This window comes from Amphiprion ocellaris, chromosome 16, assembly GCF_022539595.1.
Source record: "Amphiprion ocellaris isolate individual 3 ecotype Okinawa chromosome 16, ASM2253959v1, whole genome shotgun sequence".
Lineage (NCBI taxonomy): Eukaryota > Metazoa > Chordata > Actinopteri > Pomacentridae > Amphiprion > Amphiprion ocellaris.
This window is the reverse complement of record NC_072781.1, coordinates 28,462,125-28,476,144: the sequence shown is the minus strand read 5'-3', so window position 1 is coordinate 28,476,144 and position 14,020 is coordinate 28,462,125. Positions and strand designations below refer to the sequence as shown.

Genomic DNA, 14,020 nt, shown 5'->3' with positions numbered 1-14,020 from the left:
AACTTAACAATGAATTTAAGTTTGTTGACTTGAAACACTGGCAATGTTTTTGTTAATTTATTACATCTGCTGGTGTAAACAAATTGTCAATAAGATAAAATCAACTGCAACGTTGAGAAAATTGATCATGTTAGTAAAAAGTGCTGTTTTTTGTTGGTTATTTTATTTTCTGTATGTTATTTGAAGAAATTTGACACAATGATCTATAGAGTGTAAATCCAGCTTAACACTGGCCCTGTTTTTGTTTAATTTTGTGGCCTTGTGTCATGTTTCCTGAATAATTTCTTGCCCAGTAACAGAGTAAATCTGGCCCACACAATGATGCAACCAATTAATAGCAACTTTCAGTCAACAGTGCAGTAGGATAGTTTCATTTAGTGTGGTTGCATTTCTGTGGCCAGTTTTTCTTGGATTGTACGTTTCATATACCCTCTTTTAGTTCAGGTGAATACAGAGTTTTAGAACATTGTGGTCTTCAGCTTTAAAACAAAGCAGATTACTTTTGATTACAGGAAGATTAAATGTGAGAGTGTAGCTTCAGGTTGATGCCCTCTGTGGTTTTTGATGGTTTTAGGTTGACTAAGTTCACTTCATTCATTCAAATGGCAGGTTTTGGGTAAGTTTAGATCATTTTAAAGTGTCTACACAGCCTTTGATCATCTCTGCTCTGCATGCTGCAGCTCTGATTTACAGCTTCTGTGACTGTGTGAAAGATTCATCCATCCACTGCTGTTCTCTGACTTTTTTTTTTTAATCTCTTCTGGTTCCAGGAGAACGTTGAAGGAGCTGAGGTGGTGAACGGAGTGTCAGAGCCGAGTCCCTCTGGGTCTCCAGGGGCGTCTCGTAAAGGTAAAGCCAGCCAGGCGGCAACGCTGCCGGCCAAAACCCAACAGGACGCCCCGACGTCCCAGCTGGAGGGTTTCCTGCACCGCAAACATGAGTGGGAAGGTCACAACAAGAAGGCTTCAAGCAGGTAGGAAGCAGCTGGTGGTTGTTCCCCAACTAGATGATACAGTTAATCTGGGGTGATCGGTAATTTAAGTGAAAGTACACAGCAGCAAAATGTAGATAAAATATTGAAGTAAAAACACAGTTTTTTCCCTCTGTCTGATGTATTATATGTGGCATCATTAGATTATTAACCCTCTGAACTCTAAAATCTATCAGTGGGTTTGAAAGGCTTGTTTTGTTTTTGAAAATGCAAAAAAAAAAAAAAAAAAAAAAACATTTATCATAAGAAAACACTGTGAAGACAGGAGAAATTTAAGATTTCCCAACAGTCTTTGAACTAATCATGTCAGACTTTTAGTCCAGGTCCAAGCAAAATAACAAGATAATTTATCAACATCATTTTTTATTACGTCTCCTTTAAAGTGTACCAAACTAAACCATTTGCAGTAACCAGATTCTGTAAAAAACAAAAAATTCTGTGCTTCTCGATGCAAGTAAGAAGTTATAAGTGACTTGACTTTTGACAGACATTTGAGTGGCAAAAATTCAGAGAATATTCAGCTGAACTGAAGATGTATTTCCACAAACTAGGGCAGAGACAAGTATGGGAACAAATTAAGAAATATAAGTAGGAAAGTATCTATAGTGTGCAGAGCCCCTGTGTTTTTCCACTATTGGTAGAATCTGTAGGAATTTGGAAAAATCTTGTACATGTTGATTCCAGTTTACTTCAATTATTATAAAAGAAATAATCAAAGACATTTAAATTATTTTCTTTTTTCTCATTCGTGGCGTTGCAACCGTACTATGCTCCACAGAAGGAATTTCTGAGTTCTTTCTTTTTCTTGTCATGGATGTTCTTCTCCCATAGAGGTGCAGGACTTTATATTAAAGTGAGTAAAAACACCCAAAAGCTGATGAAGGTTCAGAGGGTTAATAATGAAGCGCTGCTGTCGTCTCCAGCTCTGTCAAGATTAAAACCTCTGTCATACCCTGAACAGAGATTTACCTGAAGCTGACAGGTTTAATCACAGCTGTGTGAACTCATTTTTTCAGGGCCAAATGTCTCTAACGATCACTTTCATCTCAGAAGATCAGTATTGATCATGTCTGACTGTCTCTGCAGGTCGTGGCACAACGTCTACTGTGTGATCAACCAGCAGGAGATGGGTTTCTATAAGGACCAGAAGAGCGCCAGTCAGGGAATCCCGTACCACAGCGAGATCCCTGTCAGCCTGAAGGACGCCGTCTGCGAGGTGGCCGTGGACTACAAGAAGAAGAAGCACGTCTTCAAGCTCAAGTGGGTTTCAGGATGAAAGAAACAGACTTTAACAGCTTCTGTGATTCTCCAGTTTTCCTTCAGTAATCCAGTGGTGGTTGTATGTTCAGAAGCTCATTTTAATGGTGCCAGACTGCAAAAATACAAATAAACAGAGTTGGAAAGTACATTATATTTCCTGCTAACATGCCTCAAATCCACAAAATCCTATCAGTTACACATAAAGAATGGTTATCCTTCATACAGACGAAAGACCAAGATTATTAAGTTACTTCCAAGATGCTTGGAGAAGCAAAAATACCCAAAAAAAACAGCAGCATTTTTACTTTACAGAGCAACATACAAGACAAGGCAGCTTGATTTTTACAAGATGTGATCAGAAAGTTGTGCAAATCCTCTTAAAGGGGATTTTTTTTTCTGCAGGAAAACAGTGTGATATTGCAGATGTTTTTAATTTTAAAGCTGCATCAGTTTGTGTTTTTTTGTTTTCACAGCTGGAAACACGTCATCTAAAACGTACATAAATGTTCTGCAAACAAAAAAGTACATAGAAAATAAATACTGTTGAAGTTTTCCTGTAAATTTTAATTCATATTTATCGTCTTCTGCAGGATCACTGATGGAAATGAGTATCTCTTCCAAGCCAAAGATGACGTAAGTATTAACAAATATTTCTTTTTCTGATTTTATCTGTAGGATAATAACTGCTACTGAAGTCCTCTGTCTTCCACTAATACTGTTGTTTATGTTTTATTAAGTACTGTATGTTGCTAAAGGCATGCTGTTTTCCAAAAATGTTATTTTTTGTGATAAATGATGAATAATGGACGAGTGAAAAGTTAAAAATAAGAGGATTCTTTTCAGTTTTTGGAGTTTCTGGTTCTGACTTCCTGTTGGAACGGTTAGTCACAGATGAATCACCGACCACTGGAAGTCTGTAAATAGGAAGACTTTTAGTTTTTGCACTTTCTAGTTCTGATAAAATTAAATTAAGGTACCTGAATTTTTGTCTTGTGGCTGTTGGTCACAGCTGGTGGCTTCCTGGTTGTGCTGAGAAGCACAGAATAAAATAGAATAAAGTAATTTCAGGATAATAGTCCCAACAAAACAACACATGAGTAGTTGAAGGAGCGTTGGAAAATAGAAAATCCACATTTTTTTCTGCTTTTACGGTTTCTTGCTCTAATAAATGACATAATTTGGGGCATTTTTTTTCCAAAAAAATAACTTTCTGTTGGAACAGTTTGTCACTGATGAATCACGGCTCACTGGAGGACTGAAAATCTGGTTTCTGGTTCTGATAAATTCACTAAATTTTGTCTTGTGACTGATTCAGTCGGTGGCTTCCTGGTTGTGCTGAGCAGCCTGGAATCAAAAGAATAGCAGAAAATCCAAATTTCTTTCTGCTTTTACAGTTTCTTCCTCTAATAAATGGTTCTGTTTTGTTATCTTTTGTAAAGAATACATTCCTTCCAAACCCAGCGCGGAGTTTTTGGCGTTCACAATCTGAGATTAAGTTTAATATTTGAAGTGGTTTTAATCCTCTTCTGTATGTTTTCGTGTCAACAAAGCGTGTAGTAAATGCTTCTATGCTGCTGACGGTTACTGTCCACCTCCTTCGTCCTCAGGAGGAGATGAACACGTGGATCTCGGCCATCTCGGCAGCCGTACCGGGCGACAAGTCTGAGGTGACGCCCAGCAGCCACAGCACGCCCGCCCCCGCCGCACGTGCTCAGACGCTGCCCGCCTCTGTTGCCACAGCAACCGCTGAGTCCAGCCCTGGCAAGCGAGAGAAAGACAAGGAGAAACGCTTCAGTCTGTTCAGCAAGAAGAAATAGACGCTTCTCCTTCATCCCTCCTCCTCCTCCTCCCTCTGCGGCCGTTTGGGATCGATCGATTGTTGGTCAGATATTTATTGATCACAGCAGCTGATCATAATCAATAGAATCAGAATGTAAATTAAGTCGTAAATAACCAGATGATGTAATAACAACGTAAATCTAAGAGGATAATCACACGTCACGAGCAGTTTTTAACGTTTAGAGGATCAGTTGCTGCGTCAGATCGAACCCCAAGCGGCTGCTCCTCTTCTTCTTCTTTATCTTCTCCTTCCTCTTCCTCTCAAGGCGTGACTCCAGCATGCAAGCTCCGAGCCAAAACTCTCCACTCTGTGCCTATCAACCGTCCGGTCGGCTCAGAGCTACAGTTCAGCTACAACAACACACCACCTGTATCCTCTGTTCAGTTTTTGTAAGATAAGAAGCAGGAATTTAAAAAAAGAAAACAAGAAGATCTTAGAAGTTTAAAAAGGTGGTCTGCAAACGCTTCAGGCAGCTGCTGTCTAAACAAAACAAGAGTTTGCCGCTGAACAACAACACGACGTAGAGGAGTTCCCAGAAAATCCCAGTTTATTATTATTATTATTATTATTATCATTATTATTAATATTTGTGTTTTTATCTCCTGCTGTTTTCTTTTTCTTCTCTGCTTCCTCATCCTCACGGCTTTTTTTTCGTCGAATACTGCCTTCTGTAGGTTGTTTAGCGGTCGTCTCAGTTTCTTTCTCTTTTTTTTTTTTTCGTTTTTCGGGAAGTTGTAGTTAGTTCCTGTTAGGGTTCATCCTCAGTTTTTTTTTGCGAGGCCTTGTCTTTGCAAGATGACGTGTATCCCTCTGTAGCGGGGAAAACTGAGACCACGGCGGGGTAAAACTCTGAAATTACACCCGAAAAAACACCCGGAGCCAGAAACAGCATTTAGTGCACTGAATAATTCTGCTGTTGCGTTGGTTAAATTTCGCTCCGGTGCCGTCTAATTCCTGCAGCGCGGTGTAAGCAGCCGCTGTAATTGGGAGCGTTTACCCTGCAGTGCTTCGAACTGTATGTATAACTTGTGTATAACAAACTGTTAAAACAAATAAACCTGTGTTTAATTTCACCTATTATTATTATTATTATTATTATTATTATTATTATTATTATTATTATTATTACAGCTACTAATATCAACCGTAATAAGCTTCATTTCTTTACCTGAAAACTTTAACAAATCCAGAATGAAGGAGTCGACACAATAAATAACCGAGACCAGTGAGAATGTTTGTCAATTCGAACTTTAAAGCATCCAGTAAGGTTTATTTTTTACATTTTCTGAAACATTAGCCCTTTAGTTACCTTGGAAATATGGTTTTCCTCCACAGTTAAGCTAAGGTTTATTTAGTCCGACGAGTATGGAGAAGTAGATGTACTATAAAAACTAAATTACTTTAAGCGTTGCTGTTACCAGTTGGTTCTAAAAAGCATTTACTGGAAGTGTTGCAGAATAATGGTCGCTTGCTTGTTGGCTTCAGCACTCTGTTTTTTTGTTGTTTTTTTATTAAAGATTTCGAACTTTGCCGCCAATAATCTTTGCAGTGAAATCTGTGGAGCTGCTTGTCTAGATGCTTTTAATCTACGAAAGCTCTTTAGTGACAAAATTCACAGAAGGGGGAAAAAAGATGGCGGCATCACATTTTTTTCCCATTTTGTTGAAATTATTTTAACATAATTGGCGATTATTTGTCTTCTAATTGTTAAAAATGATCCCAAATGATTACAGAAACTATTTAATTTAGCCGAAATTTATTCCTCAATTTGTCGCCACCAACTGATTTTACATGCAGACCAAATTTTCACTCCTATCTCGAAATGAACTGCATGAATAAAACGGTTTGCGATGATGCGAGTTCCCACGTTTTGTCAGAACAGCCGTCAAAAAAGGTGAGTTTACGTCTCAAACTGACTCACAAACTTTCAGTCCTGTTTGTTGAATTTGTTGTGTAATTTTGTCACTAATGGACTTCCGTAGTTGCAGTTAAAGTGGACGTAAAACAGCAGAAATGAGGCCAAAAGTGTTCGAGGTGGGTGCGTTTGTTTTACCACAGCTGCTGCTGGTGGTGGTGGTGGTGGTGGTTAGACGGGCGGGTGGTGATATGGTGGTGATTGTCCCTCAAATGGTTCCTGTTCTGTTTATTTTGTTTGTTTTTTTTAATTATTTTTTTTTCTTTGTGCTACATTCTCTGGCAATTTGATAAATATAGTGTGCATTCCTCTGTCACTGTAACCATAGTAACGACATATTTCTTCATATTGCACAATCAATAAATGCCACGATGAGGGGTGGGTGGGCGGGGCCGGGGCTTCGTAGGTGAGGTAGTCGGTGTGACGTGGACCGGGGGTCACTGCTAGTTTGATCTGCACCCGTAGACTTCTCCCCATCTCTGTTACATACGTGCAAAAAGCCATTAAAATGCTTTTAAAACGACACTGCAAGGCTCTGTGTGGTTTCTACGTGCTTCGTTTTTTTTTAGATTCCTTCACTGGCATTTTAAACATGGGCTTGGAGTTTCAGTCCGAAGCTTCCAGCCTCATCGACTTCCCCCAAAACACTGGATTACAGTTCAGACAGCAGGGATTTGTCCGGATTACAAACTGCATGCAGAGAATTTAATTAAACTCACTGTACTGACTCTTTGTCCACCACTGATGCTGTCCTTCCTCCATTTACAGCAACTTTATAGCGTAAATATAGAATATTCGCCTCCCTGAATCTTAGAAAAAGAATTTACAAAAGACACATGTCAAATTGGAAACGGATTTCTACAACATTAATGTCAGTCAATTCAAGATACAATAAGGAAAATAAGTGATTACATACACTTTGGGGTCACTTAGAAATGTGCTTATTGTTAAAAGGAAAGCATTTTTTTACATAAAGATAACATTAAATGAATGATAAATCCAGTGTAGACAATGTTAATGTGGTAAATGATTATTCTAGCTGGAAACAGCTGATTTTTAATGGAATATCTCCATAGAGGTACAGAGGAACATTTCCAGCAACCATCACTCCTGTGTTCTAATGCTACATTGTGTTAGTTAATGGTGTTGAAAGGCTCATTAATGATTAGAAAACCCTTGTGTAGTTATGTTAGCACATGGATAAAAGTGAGTTTTCAGGGAAAACATGAAATTGTCTGTGACCCCAAACTTTGGAACAGTAGTTTATGTAGTTCCCTCCTTTTCAGTGACTCATCTAATTAGGATATGATTAAACTTTATTAATCTTGAAGAAAGTGTATCGCCTACAGAAAAATAGTGACATATGAGTACAATATATGACAAAATCAAATAAGTAAGCCAAAATAATGCTATAGTTGGTGCTAGAAGTCACCTAGTTAGTGAAATAAAGATCATCTGAGTGCAGTGAACGTGTCTCAGTGTATCTGGAAAGTCCAGACTCTGATGAATCAGTACTTCTGGATGTAAATACACTATGAAGACTCAAGGAAAAACTCCAAGAAACTCTGTCAAAAAGTTATTTTAAACCATAAGGTAGGGGATGAGTACAAGAAAATTTACTGAAAATCCCTCGAGTTCAGTTAAATCCATCATGGAAGGGAAAAAAAGAGTAATAATGCAAGAAACAGACGAGTAGGGGAGGCCACCAAGACACCTATGACTCCCTCCACAGGCGTTAGAGGAAGGGTGTTCTGGGGCCACATACAACCCAATCTGATCTCAAGTGACCAGTGAAATCACAGCATAAGAACCTATAAATAATGACAACTGGAAATATTTCTCTTTGTTTTCATGCAAAAAAAAAAAAAAAGGACATTTTGAAAATGTTAACATTTAATGACGAATCTTTTTCCAAAACATTCTGATCAACCTGAAAGGTATCTGGAACTAAATAATATAATATTTTACGTTATGATAAAAAACAAAAACAACAAAACAAGACAAGATATTACTAAAATGAGACAAAATGACAGAACAATGAACAATCTAGCATTTTACTTTATGATCAAAACAACGTGTCGTGGTCTGGAAATTATTTTAAAGTTACAGTTTTACAAATTAACAATGTGCAGTTAATGTCTTCTCTGTAATTTCTACACGTTACAATGAGATTGGACCCTCTGGTGGGCCGGTTTTGGCCCGCGGGCCGCATGTTTGACACCTCTGTGTTAGAGCATAACTGTTATCTCATGTAAACCGACTGTATCAGGGTTTTAGTTGATTATTCTGCTGTTTGTTTTTTTTAGTATAATTAATTAAACTATCTTACCAAAATAGTTGGTGTAAAACAATTTAAAAAAATGAAATTGCAGCTTTCCAGTCATGAATGAAGTATTCAGATATTAAGTCAAGTTTAATTCTAAAGCACATTTAAAATGACAAGTTAAACCAACGTGCGGAACAATTACAAACAGCAACCAATAAGACACAGCAAAACACAACGACTAAAAGACAAATAAAATGTCTTGACAAAACAGTTTGTCAAACACACTGAGCAAATGTTAATAAGTGATGAACGATAGTCGACAAATGGTGAAAATATCCATCTAGTGAATTTGCTAACCAAACAATTAACCTTCCAACAAAACAAAACCACAATATACTTGTTTAAAAGAGCACAAACTTCACAACAATCTCAAGTCAGCTTTACACTTTTTTAAAAAATAACCTTTGTTTACGTAAATTTAACCTTGATTAGGTTATTTTTCAAAGACAGGAGCAACATCCTTGGAAAAATCCCTCAGTTCTTTTACAGCATGAAAATGGATAAATGATCGAAACAGTGAGCGATCAATAATAGATCAATCAGAATAAGTGGCTTAAAGTTATAGATAAGTAAACAAAGGAGCTAAATTATTATGTCACGCAAAGTGGTTTGCAATCAAGAACAGAACAAGAAAACAAATGAAAATACTAAATGTTTCCAGTATAAAACATAAAAAATACAGAAATTCCATCAAAATAATCTGGTAAAATGTTGCCTCCATTTGGAGCAAAAAAAGAAAAATATTTTGAGAGGCAATAAATGGAAAGCGATTGTGACAGGAAAATAATTTTTTACTTGTGACTAAATGGAGAAGCTGTTGCATCCAAAATAAGAAAAAAGCAATAACAGCACCGTATATCTTCACCTCTAAATGGGTTACTCAGCTGGCAAAACGGTGCTTTTAAAATGAACAGAACAATATATCAAAACAGAAAACACAATAACAAATTACAAGATTAAATTCTAAAGCAATACATTAAATGTTAAACTCACATATCACCACTAAATAAAATATGAGAGAAAAAACAAAAACAAAACTGTCCTGAATCTGAAGCTCCAGCTGCTGTTTAGTCTATTTTTTATATTTTGGCCACCAGGTGGAGCAACAGGAGCAGCAAAAACCTGAAACTCAAACATGAAGGTCAGATTTTATTCACTCTCTGCTTTCAAAACATCCCTTTTCACTGAATTCCTTTTATTTGTGGCTGTGAACTCAAATCTGAGGTTTTCTGTTAAACTCAGTCTCACACTGAGTCAATGATCAGGTAAAAATAAATGTTTCCTCTGATTGCAAATTAATTTACCACGTTGGTTGAGCCACTTTTTCTTCCAACTACGAACCAGTTTGAGATCCTTTCACTGGCTTTGTTTGTATTCAAGCTGCTGTGAGAGGAGAAGAGGTTTTTTTTGTTTCCCAAGAAATAACCATCAGCTACTCCCTGATGGAGAGACTATGGGTCATAACTCACTGGTTTATCCATGTTCCAACAAATATTATTAGATTTTAAATGAGGCACTATTTAGACTGCAGACCCACAACAAACACTTAAATTAATAAGCAACAACTGACCTTTGACCTGGTCCTAAATTTTGTATTTTCTGATTTTATTCTACCAACATTATTGACACAATAAAGCACCTCCCATTCCTCTTCACTAAATGCTAAATATTTAAAGTTCTGACACTTAAAGATTTGTTGATTTTCCTTCTTTATCTCCACAGGAATTTGAAGATGTTTTGATGAAACCTGGTGAAGTGAGTAAACTTTGATGGACAATTCTCTGTTTTATGTTCTTTAGATAAAAGATTTAATCATACATTTTAAGAAAAAAATCAACCCTGTTCAACATGATTTAATATAATCCTAATTTATCAATAGTATTTTTGATTCTGGAAAGCTGCTTAAAAGCTGAGCTCGTTATTTCAACCCTTTATTTATGAGGGAATATTTGTCAGATTTTGAGTAAATTCTCCAGTTAAACACATTTTCCCCTTCACTTTTGTGATTTACAGCACATTTTGATGTTTTAATTGATGTGTTTTGCTTTGTTTTAGAATTGTAGTTATGCAGGTCTTTTTTTTAATAATTTTTTCCATTACATAGTATTTTTAGTAAGAATTTGTACTTCTTGTTTTTTTGTTGATGTTTTTTAAAAATGTTTTCAATACGACACACAGTGAATTTTCCTAACATGTTTTCTATGAATGTGACTGTTTCCCATCAGTTTGTGCATCCAGCACCGCGGACAGCTCCTTCCTCCCTGCTGCTGCTGGGATTTGTAGTTTTTTATCCTCCTCGGACATGTGAAAGATTAATCCACCCGAAAGAACACAGAGTCCCGGGGTGCTTTGCGGCTGCTCTCCAGAGGCGCCTGGGTGTTTTCTCTCCGTGCGTCGTGGTTACCTCCCGATCCGAGCTGCGCCAAGTGCGCAACAAATCAGCGCAATAAGAGCAGAGAAGTGGAGGTTAGACCTTCAAAATAAAACCCAGAATAGGTCAACACATTCATCATAAATAAATCTATTGTAATATGTTTCAGTGAGACTGCTACTATTAAAGGGTGCCAAATTAGACCAGAGATAATGATATATAAATGTTAACAAATAATATTAAATATTACAATATTGGATGGAAAAAATAACAATCATGGACGTCCACTAAGTATAAACCCTAGGTCCAAACAGTTCAGGAGCTCCTGGAGGCTTTTAAAAGTTTGAAGTGACTCTTAAAGAGCCACAAAGAAGGCATAAAGAGACTTAAAATCCCCACAAAACACATAAAATAGCAATAAAAATAAAATAAAATTAGAACAAGCCGAATAAAATGACAATAAAGAGGAATAAAATAACCACAAAACAAATAAAATGGAAACAAAGAGGAAGAAAATAACCACAAAACAAATAAAATGGAAACAAAGAGGAAGAAAATAACCACAAAACACATAAAATGACAAAAAATGGCAATACAATTAATACTAAACACCTAAAATGCCAACAAAGAGGAATAAAATCAACACTAAATATATAAAACAACAATTTAAAGAAATGCAATTTACACAAACCAGATAAAATGTAAGCAAAGAGGAATAAAATAATGACAAAACACATAAAATGACAAAAAATGCTATACAATTAAAACTAAACTCAAATTTAAATGTCAGATAAATTTGTGAAATAAATAACAATATAGGGTCAAACCCTGAATTTTTAAAAAAATTATTCAATGAAATTTTCTTAATAAATAATATTGTAAGGTATTGAACTGTATATTTAATATTTAAACTTAATGAGTGAATTGAATGTCAAAAAAATCTTAATAATTAATCTAGTCAAGTAAGTTTATTTAATAAGTAATATTGTGGCATCTTAAACTTAATATTTTATTTAGTCAGGTAAACTTATATGCTAAATAATTTTGTAAGAACTTAACTTTAATATTTAGATAAATCAGGTAAATTTGTAAAATAAATAACATTTAAAGGTAATACCCTGATTTTTTTTTTTATTTTTCAATGAAAGTTTCATAATAAATAATATTGTAAAGTAATAATCCAAACATTTAAACTAGGGCTGGGACTTTATCGAGTTAATTTCGATTCATTAATTACAGCGAAAATAACGAGTTAAAAATAATAATGCAATTGATTGCAGCCTCCTCAGTTCCCTCATTTCTGGCACACTGGTAACTCTGATGAACACTCCAGCCCAGTAGGTGGCGGTAATGAACCTAAAGTCTGTTTGTAGCCATGAAGAAGAAGCACAGGAAGCACCGAGTGAAGTCAGGCACTGGTGAACAGTGAAGGAAGAGGAGATTGAGCTTGTTGGACAGAAAGTTTTCTTTTAAAAATCTTCCCGATGGCAGCTTGGATAAAAGCCTGGTTGTGTGCAAATTGTACAACAAAGAGTTTTGTGATCTCTGCGTCACTTCAAGCCGACGGTATCCATCCATCCATCCATTATCTATACACCGCTTAATCCTCACTAGGGTCATGGGGGGGCTGGAGTCTATCCCAGCTGACTCAGGTGAAGACAGGGGACACCCTAGACAGGTCACCAGTCTGTCACAGGGCTACATACAGAGACAAACAATCACTCTCACATTCACACCTACGGGCAATTTAGAATGATCAATTAACCTCAGCATATTTTTGGACTGTGGGAGGAAGCCGGAGTACCCGGAGAAAACCCACGCATGCACAGGGAGAACATGCAAACTCCATGCAGAAAGATCCCGGGAAAGCCGGGACGTGAACCAGGGACCTTCTTGCTGCAAGGCAAAAGTGCTAACCACTACACCACTGTGCAGCCCGCCAACGGTATCACCTCAATGTAAAACATGTTGCTGTTAGCACCAGAGCTAACGTTAGCTACGAGTCATGCTAACGGCTAACGATGTAGCCATCCTATAATAGACCACTTTTCTAGGCAGTGCTTGAGTTTACAGAAAGTCTTAAAATGTTGAATAAAATCGCTATAATTGCACTTAGATTTGCAGTAATCTGTGAATGTAGCAGACAGATGAAAAATGCAGATAAATAGAAATTAAACATTTTTGTGGTTTAAGTTTTTACTCCATCTAGGCTCTGCCTCCTTGGAACAGGAATAACCTAAACAACAAAAATATCTCTTTTAGTAACTTAATAGTAAAATTTTTCTTCATGAAAAAATTACATAAATAAAAACTGATATTCCTATAAAAAAGAACCATCAAAATTCCACCATTTATCAGACCCAGAAAAGATGAAAACAGAATGAATCGCTGGATTTTCAACTTTCTGAAGCCCCTTGAACTACTTATGCTGATTTTATGTGCCATACAGTGGAAAAAGCTACTAAATTCAGGCTTTAAGTCATCAAAATCACTTTTTTCTATATGTCCCATTTTCCTTTTTTAAAATAAACTTTAAATTATAAACACGTATATGTCTATTCATTGATTCAACTGTCAACCACAATTTTATTTGAATTGAAAAACTTCACTTATTGTGTCAAATATTGCTATTCGACAAAACTGCAATTATTGCGATTGATTACAAAGCCTGTAATTAATTAGATTAATTTTTAATCGCATCCCACCAATAATTTAATCTTAATGAGTACATTTAATGTTAAAAATCATAAGTTATAAGTGCCTGTTAGAAGTTATAAGTCTGCCCGACCTTAATATTTAATGTAGTCAGGTAAATTTGTATAATACAAAAATAGTATAGCACCTCAACTTTAGTATTTCGAAAGTACAATAATTTTTAATAATGTAGGGTCTTTATCTTAATATTTGAAGTGGTAGGTGAACTTGTAAGTTTATTTTTCTTTCTTTACTAAAAAGAATTTTGGCTGAACATCTGTTGTGTATTTTTATATTACAGCTCTGAGCTGCTGGACTGCCCGAGGCTTTTATTTTGTAAGGCTCCCCACCGGAAACGCGTCCTAACGATCAGCTGATGTTCTCCTGATGTTCCGCTGTCAGTCCGACAACCAGCGAGCGAACATCACCTCGGCTCACAGCGCGGAGGCTCGGCGTCCGGGAGGGTCTCAGCACACGGCTCTGCCGCCTTCACTGCCCGCTTCACTGCCCGGCGGGGCTCCGGCTGCAGCGGGACGACGCTCCGCTCCTACCCGGGGGATCGACACTCCGCTCCGGCGTCACCCGGCCGGGATGCTGCGGTGTGAGCCCGGGGCTGCTCCCCT

General features: G+C 36.8%; 1 protein-coding gene across 4 annotated transcripts in view; it reads left to right on the top strand.

Moving 5' to 3' along the window:
- The window catches only part of LOC111572926 (spectrin beta chain, non-erythrocytic 1), a 192,966-nt gene extending 187,802 nt beyond the window's left edge, over positions 1-5,164 (top strand). For all 4 annotated transcript variants that reach the window (XM_055018549.1, XM_055018548.1, XM_023276818.3 and 1 more), the window contains 4 exons: positions 771-973; positions 2,078-2,251; positions 2,842-2,884; positions 3,859-5,164. In XM_055018549.1, coding sequence (XP_054874524.1) covers positions 771-973; positions 2,078-2,251; positions 2,842-2,884; positions 3,859-4,068 — 630 coding nt within the window. In that variant the 3' untranslated portion in view covers positions 4,069-5,164. The remainder of the gene's footprint in view (positions 1-770; positions 974-2,077; positions 2,252-2,841; positions 2,885-3,858) is intronic.
- The last annotated feature ends 8,856 nt before the right edge of the window (positions 5,165-14,020 follow it).